At 35.6% G+C, this 7,651-nt stretch overlaps 1 protein-coding gene across 1 annotated transcript; it reads left to right on the top strand.

Annotated features, from left to right (window-relative positions):
- The first annotated feature begins 831 nt into the window (after positions 1 to 831).
- On the top strand, positions 832 to 5,050 carry LOC128866817 (pyruvate kinase-like). Its single transcript, XM_054107808.1, has 2 exons — positions 832 to 2,325; positions 4,709 to 5,050. Exons 1-2 carry the CDS (start codon positions 954 to 956, stop codon positions 4,957 to 4,959), a joined length of 1,623 nt encoding a protein of 540 aa, XP_053963783.1. The 5' UTR covers positions 832 to 953; the 3' UTR covers positions 4,960 to 5,050.
- The last annotated feature ends 2,601 nt before the right edge of the window (positions 5,051 to 7,651 follow it).

Below are 7,651 nucleotides of genomic sequence, written 5' to 3'. Positions count from 1 at the left end.
TTGAGCGACGTGCACGGGTTTTATTCTTCACATCACTAACTTGTACCAACAGCTCGAATTTTTTCACCAATTTCTGTATTGTGATCTGACAAGGTGCTTCACGATGACCCAAAAATGTTCAAGTTTTATAATTCGTCTCTGCCAAATTTTCACCATTTTTATAGTGAATTTTAATAATTTCAATGCGTTGTTAAAGTGTGTAGCGTTCCATTTTTATTGATGGCGTAGTTTTTACTTGTCAAATATCAAAAAATGACAGCTTCAAAAGTGACATTTGCCGAAATAGTGGGCTATTCAAAATAACACCTGTTATTGGAAAACCCTTTACTACAAAACCCATATAATGCAACTAATTCACTAACTAGTTTTTATAAATTTGCTATTTTTCGTATTCTTACTTCTTTATTTTTAGCTGAGAAATGTATAAGTGGTTAATTGAAGTCAAAGAAAGTTTTTCTTTAAGTTTAAATAAAACAATTCATTTTAATTTATTTTATCGAAATACCTGCAAAAAAGTCTGAATTAAAACTTAGCTCTGTTTGTGGAAAAAAGTTTTCAATAAAATTTACCCCCGCTTGTCGTTCACGTCAAAAAAATCAGGTGCTTCTACCCAAGGTTAAGTTTCTCGGACGACTTTTCCGTTAACTTTGTATATAAGAAATTATTTATTTCCAATCAAACTACCTTTACTTTCAGTATATCGATACAATTCGAGGTATATAGAAACACTTCTACGAGCCATTAAAAAAACTCAAAATTAAAACTCAAATCAAATGTCAGATTCAATGGAAAAAAAATTTCTATTATAAAATTTCTTTTTCATATCAATTCCAAAAAATTATTTTCACTAATTTTATAGTCATTTAAATTCATAGTCCCTTAAAACCGCAAAAAAATCTTCGTTTACAATACTTCACTTGAAATTTTCTTAAATTAATAAAATAACTCTCAAGATGAGCATATCAAACGGCTCCGAAACCCTCCTAGAGCATATGTGTAGTTTACAAATCAATGGGCCACCAGCAGCTCGTCGTCTTATCAATATTATCTGCACCATTGGGCGTGTCACTCGTACCAAAGAGATGTTGAAGCAACTCATTAAGGGCGGCATGAATATAGCACGGCTCAATTTCTCATATGAATCACATGAGCATCACAAATCCACTATTGAATTGATACGTGAAGCATCGACAGAAGTCACCGAAGAGGCTGGTTATCGCAAGCACATTGCCATTGCTATAGACACAAAGGGTCCCGAAATACGCACCGGTTCATTCGAGGGCTTTAATGAGGTTGAATTAAAAAAGAACGAAACTCTTCGACTCTCCATCAATAAGGATCTTATGGACAAAGGCAACAAGGAGACGATTTATGTCGATTATCCAAATTTAATTAATGTCTTGCAGCCGGGTAATATAATTTATCTGAGTGATGGCGCCATTACACTGCTGGTAAAAGAGGTGGCTGTGGATTGTGTGATTTGTCAAGTGGAAGTAGGTGGTATTTTAGGTGCTAGCAAGGGTGTTTGGCTACTGTATGTTAATATCGATTTGCCACCAGTGTCTGAGAAGGATCGCTTCGATTTGCGTTTTGCCGTAGATAATAATGTTGACTTCATTTTTGCTTCAAAAACACGTCATCCCTCTGCCATACGGGAGATACGCGCTGTCTTGGGTGAACGTGGCAAGAACATACAAATTATTTGCAAACTCGATTGTGCACAAATCTTAAATTACTTAGATGAAGTGATAAGTGCTTCCGATGGCATACTAATCGATCGCGGTAGTTTGGGTATTGAAGTGCAGGAGGAAAAACTATTTATTTTACAAAAAGCCATAATAGCGCGTTGTAATCGTGCTGGCAAACCCGTAATAGTGGGCACTCAACTGCTCGCCACAATGAAGTACCAATCACGTCCTACTCGTGCCGATGTCGCTGACTTGGGTAATATCGTTATCGATGGTGTAGATGGTGTAATGATTGCGAGCGAAAGTGCCATTGGCAAGTATCCGTTGGAGACACTCACCTATATGGCTAGTATTTGTGCTGAGGCTGAAGCTGCCATTTGGCATCGTCATTTACATCAAGAACTGATGTTAAACAATCCGGCAGCAATCGATGCAGTGCATGCAGTGGCGTTGGCAGCAGTGGACGCGGCACAAAAATCTATGGCGACAATCATTGTGACCCTGACGACGTCTGGAAAATCGGCCTATATGATCAGCATGTACAGGCCACATTGTCCCATTGTTGCATTGACGCGTTGCAGCAGAACTGCACGACAGTGTCAGTTGAGACGTGGCATTTACTCTGTTTTGTACTTGGGTAAGATATGTCTTTGGGATTTCAGAACAATAGAGTAAAATAAAATTGAGAGGATAGAAGGTACGTCAAAATCTATGCAATACTCTCAGCCTCAGCTTCAGTGCCGATATTACCTGCTATGTACACTTCTTATTTTTTATAGGGCTTCCCGCTGGCGTGCAAGCGAATTCACACTCCTCAATGCACTTTTATTCAATACATCCATTTTCTTTTGTAAAGTGGGCCTATCTGTTTCTAGTGCTACTGCCTTCGGGCCGCAAAGTTATAATTTTTCTGCAACTCCATGCAAGAATGCTTTTTTCCGACAGTATCCGACAAGCTCTACATTGTTCACTGTTCTTTAAAGTCTTGAAAGTTTTAGTACCCTTTTTTGTTGTCTTAATTTTATTTTCAAATTAAGCTCATAATCATTCAACGCCTCTTCATTCTGGAGAGTTTCATGAATAGGCTTTCTAGATACCAAAGTTCTTTGCATGCCTTTGATGGTAATTTTATTGTGTTGGCACAAGAAAAATATGTGACACTCTTCAAGTTAATGTCAAAGTGTATGCCATCTCGCTTCGTATTGCCTTCATTCATATATGTTAGGGGGGTCCTTAAAAGATCAAGTCAACGATGTTTTCAGTTGCACCCCCTCAATCGGTTATACCACGGTCAAAGATATCGCCTATAAATTTTGATTACGATTAGTGATGGTTAATACGTGTCCCACATAGGCCAAATTTCAGATTACCCTATGAAGACTCAAATAAGTAAAATACATTTTTTTTAATCTAATACCTAAAATTGATATTACTGTAATCGAAGATATCACATATAAATTTTGGTTCCGCCAAATTGAATCTATTAATAAATTTTGTTTTATTTTTTGAGTTCTCAAAAAGAAATCTGAACTTTTTCCCTTTGCAATATGTTTTATGGGTCTGCGATCGCGTTCAAAATTTATATATGATATCGCCGACTATAACAGCATCGACGTATGGCTTGTGCTTTAAAAAATCTGATGTACATTTTTCTTTCAACATTAATATATATTTCCTGTTGCCTGTAATCAATGCTGTGCAAAAGCTGCTTCATCCGTCCCAACAGAAAATTGCGCGCCGATTTTCTTTAAAAATTTTGTTGCCTTCTTGGCTAGTAAGTTCTCAGCGATATTTCCATGTGAATTGGCTTCATAAAACTGCGGTCTAGGAAGCTGGGGAAACTCCCATCAAAAATTTGTATGTATAGAGCCGCTAGGGCCGAATGGGTTTGCGCGTTACTCCCATTCAGAAGTGTGTAGATTCGAATCTAAGTGCATGAAACACTAAATGATAGAACACGTTTTTTCTAATAGCGGTGGTCCCTCGGTAAGCGATGGAAAACAACCGTGTATTTCTGCCAAGAAAAAGCTCCTCATAAATGAACCATTTGCCGTTTGGAGTTGGCTTAAAACTGTAGGTCCTTCCTTTTGTAGAACAACATCAAGACGCACACCACAAGTAGGAATAGGAGCTTGGCCAAGCACCTAACAGAAGTGTACATGCCAATTATTTATTTTTTAGTTTTATAGGGTCTCTTAAAAGACGCGCCCAAATGTTGTTTTAAAATAAAACAGGTAAAAATTTAGATTCTTGGTTCAGGTTTTACTATTTTTATTTAACAAAACAGTATCTTAACATACAGGCGATTCATGAATGTCTAATTATTGAGAACGTCGAGATATCGACAAACCTATCGATTGAACCTTGAAGGCTGTTGAGCAACACTTTATGCTACAGCAGCAATATTCTCAACAGAACGTCCCGTTTTTGGTCTGCCTGTGCGTTTTCTATTCTCGACAGAACCAGTTTCTTTAAAGTTGCGATTATTTGCACCAAAAATATTACGATTTTTGCGTTAAGTTGTTCTTAAAGATCGACCCTTTTCATATTAAATTTGAAAATTGTTCTATCGGGTACAATTTTACTAGACAGATGATTGAAAAATGTCGAATAACACTTAAAACAGCTACCGTCTACGAATTATTTACTACTGACATCTAGGCGTCTCATTTGAAATACCCTTCACATACGTCCATTATATCAGCATTTGAATTTCACGGTCAGATAGTGTTTCAGCTTTCAAATTCGATGGCGTTTCTTCTTTGCTCACAGAGCCGCCTTTTGAAAATTTTCATAACTCAATTTTGCAAATATGTATATTTTTTTTCCTTGAACGCCTATTGGAATACAACAGAAAAATTCATTTGAATATTGTAAAGGCACTGTATAGAAAGAAGTGTAAGGTTAATTTTGTTCGCCTCAATTTTTAAAAGCTTTACAAATTCCTCCTAAACATCATGTCTCATATAGCACAATCAAAATCAAGGATTATAGATCTACACTTTTTTAACATATTTCAGAAAAATCCGATCCCGACTATCAAAAGGATGTTGAGCTTCGCGTTCAGTATGCCTTGGTCGCTGCCAAAAAGATGAGACTCGTCGATAAAGGCGATTCAGTGGTGATAATATCACCGTGGAAGGAAGGCACTGGTTTCGCAAACAATATGCGCATTGCTTATGCTTTCTTTGAACCAGAAAAAATTGAATGTCTAGCGAAACGCAGCAATGCGACTCTAAGAAGCAAATCTGGAACGTTGCGTGATAATTAAAAAAAATGATAAACTCGGTACCTATTTTCTTTATATCCTATACTTGTATATGTATATACCTTGAATAAAATTTGAAATGTTGCAACTTTTACTTTAAGATTTTTAATTTTGGAAAATGCAGCTTTTGGAAAGTTGAACTCTTGGTTTTTAATGGTACGTCATGCAAATTTGCTTATACTACAAAGAAAAAACATAATACTTAGTAGTATCTTGGAGTACCTAAGTAATCCGTTCCAATTTTTGATGGTTCATATTTAGATTTAATAAAAGTTGACACTTGGAGTAATCGACACGTAGTTAAAAAGGTTGTTTCGGTGCATGTTTGGCTGCACACCTCCACACAGATGGGCCATAATGAGGTTGGTTAACGCCTTTGCCGAGCATGGGACAGTTGTTCTAAGGCCTTAAGCACCAAAATCTTCTAGGTTGGATCTTAAAGGTCGTCCGCAGAAAACTTTTGCTGTGGTTTTTATTGCCGAGCAGATCATTTCAGACGACTCGAGAAGAAATTTATCTGCTCAAAAGGATAGCAGCTGACAGCCACTATTCTGCATCTAGACTTACTTTTTTCTCTCGGTCCGTTGGGACTTCCTTCAGAGAATGCAAGTGGGAGAAAACACGTTACTATTTTTTTCATCCATTTCCAAAAAGATCATTTCGGCAAGGTAAATAAAGCCAATTGTCAAATATGAAGTAGCTCTAACGCAAAAATCTACTTGAGATAGAATTTCAGTAAATTCGAGTCACGCTTGGTGCAAATGTTTATCAAACTGTAATGTCGGATCACACCCTTTTAATAAAAATATTTATTTATCTGAATAGAAGTAATTTTTATTTAATAAAATACGTCAAAACTCTGAGAGATTGCAGAAAGCTGGATTCAAATTTTAACTTTTTTGTTGACCGAAAGATAAAACTTATCGGTTATTTTTGAGTAGGTCAAAAAATAACGCTTAAAGCTGACTTTTTTGAAAAAACTCAAATCATATATGTAGAATTAATTTTCCATCACTTTGCTATAAAAAACGTGAAATAGACAAACTCTTTCTCTTTGAATTGGAATTTCGTAAGCAACTATTATTTTCGATCCCTAATTCAGACATTTTGTACAACCAAAAATAAAACACATTTTATGTACATATATAATTACATGGCAGACTTTGACCTCCTCTAATTTATTAGAAAAGCAAAAAATGCTTACATGAAAATCTGATAAGTTGTTGAAGTCGTTTCAAAAACTTTTTTTCTGGAAAAACGGAAGGTGACGTCCTCTCCACGTAGAAGATATACAATTACAAAAATAGCTTAATTTTAATAGAAAACAATTTTGTTTGGATTGGATCTATGCAGTTGTACTCAAATGTCAATTCATTTGGAGTTTGGATCAACACACAAACAATTAAATGAAGTTACCTTCTAATTTTGAGTCAAAAGAGACCTCATTTCATTCACTTCTTCTGTTTTTTTTTTTTTCAATTTTCGTTCGCTAAACCTTCCCATTGAATTTTTCGCCGTCGCTGACAGTGATGAATTTTATGTGAGAAATTGAAGCATAAAAACTATCACAACAAAGGATGAACAGAAGACAATAAAAAAGTGCAAAAAGGCAAAACAAGCGCATGCATCATAGGTATGTATTTATTTATGTACATATATTTATATATACGGGCATGATTCAATTATTAAAGGTTTGCTCACTTATGACATTAGAATTCTGACACTCCCTTACAAAAGGTCGCATTTAAAAAGGATGAAGAAAATGAAAATATTAAATAACTTTTTGCTTAAAATGGTAGTAAAATAGTCCTTTTTTAGTTAAATTATAAAAAAATATAAAGTATAAACGGAAATTGCCAAGTATGATATTAAAAAAAAATGGTTTAATTTAATGCCAGAATTTTATTTTGTGAATTAATTTTTAAATTCAAAACTGATCAGATACTTCGTGATTACCTAAGTATTATGACCTTGAATTCTATCATAGAAGAAGCGAATCCATCATGAATTTGGTTGACTAAAAACAAACTTTGAACATACTCACGGCGCTTTACCATGCCTTACTTACGTGGGCAGTTTGGAGTTTTGACCACCCAGTCAAGAATATTCTTACATTCATAAATACTTAACAAACTACCTGCACTTATTTAAACTAATTATTCTTATATCGACGGCAACTGCCGTAGTCGAATAGCTTGCTGCGTGACTACCATTTTTAAGTGAAAGGATTCAAAGTCCGGGGCATGAAACACCAAACGATAGGAAATGTTGCTTGTAATAGCGGTCGCTCTTCGGCGGGCAATGGCAAACCTCCGAGAGTATTTCTGCCATAAAAAAGCTCCTCATAAAAATCATCTACCATCCGGTATCTGTGATTAATTACATATTGCTAAATGAGCTCTTGTTGGTAACTTATGTATTTTTAAAGTAACCTAGTAGGTACTTTCCCAACCTATATTTGAAAGGCATCTGTCAAAACGTCCATTTTTCTCGTTCACTGCCCCAAAAAGATGCGCTATCATATCGTGATTTAAGCTGTATGTCAGGATGTTTTCCATATCGTTTTGGTTACGGACATACCGAGCAAGTTCTTGTGTTTAAAAACCCTTTTCAAAGCACAATTTTTTTACTACAAATTTGACTTTTCTTCCACTTTTGATAAACATTTCTAGAGTTAGCAACCCGGTGTCTTGCT

The sequence above is a fragment of the Anastrepha ludens genome, chromosome 6 (genome assembly GCF_028408465.1).
Source record: "Anastrepha ludens isolate Willacy chromosome 6, idAnaLude1.1, whole genome shotgun sequence".
Taxonomy (NCBI): Eukaryota; Metazoa; Arthropoda; class Insecta; order Diptera; family Tephritidae; genus Anastrepha; species Anastrepha ludens.
Note: the sequence above shows the minus strand (reverse complement) of the source record. Positions and strands in the feature narration are given on the sequence as shown.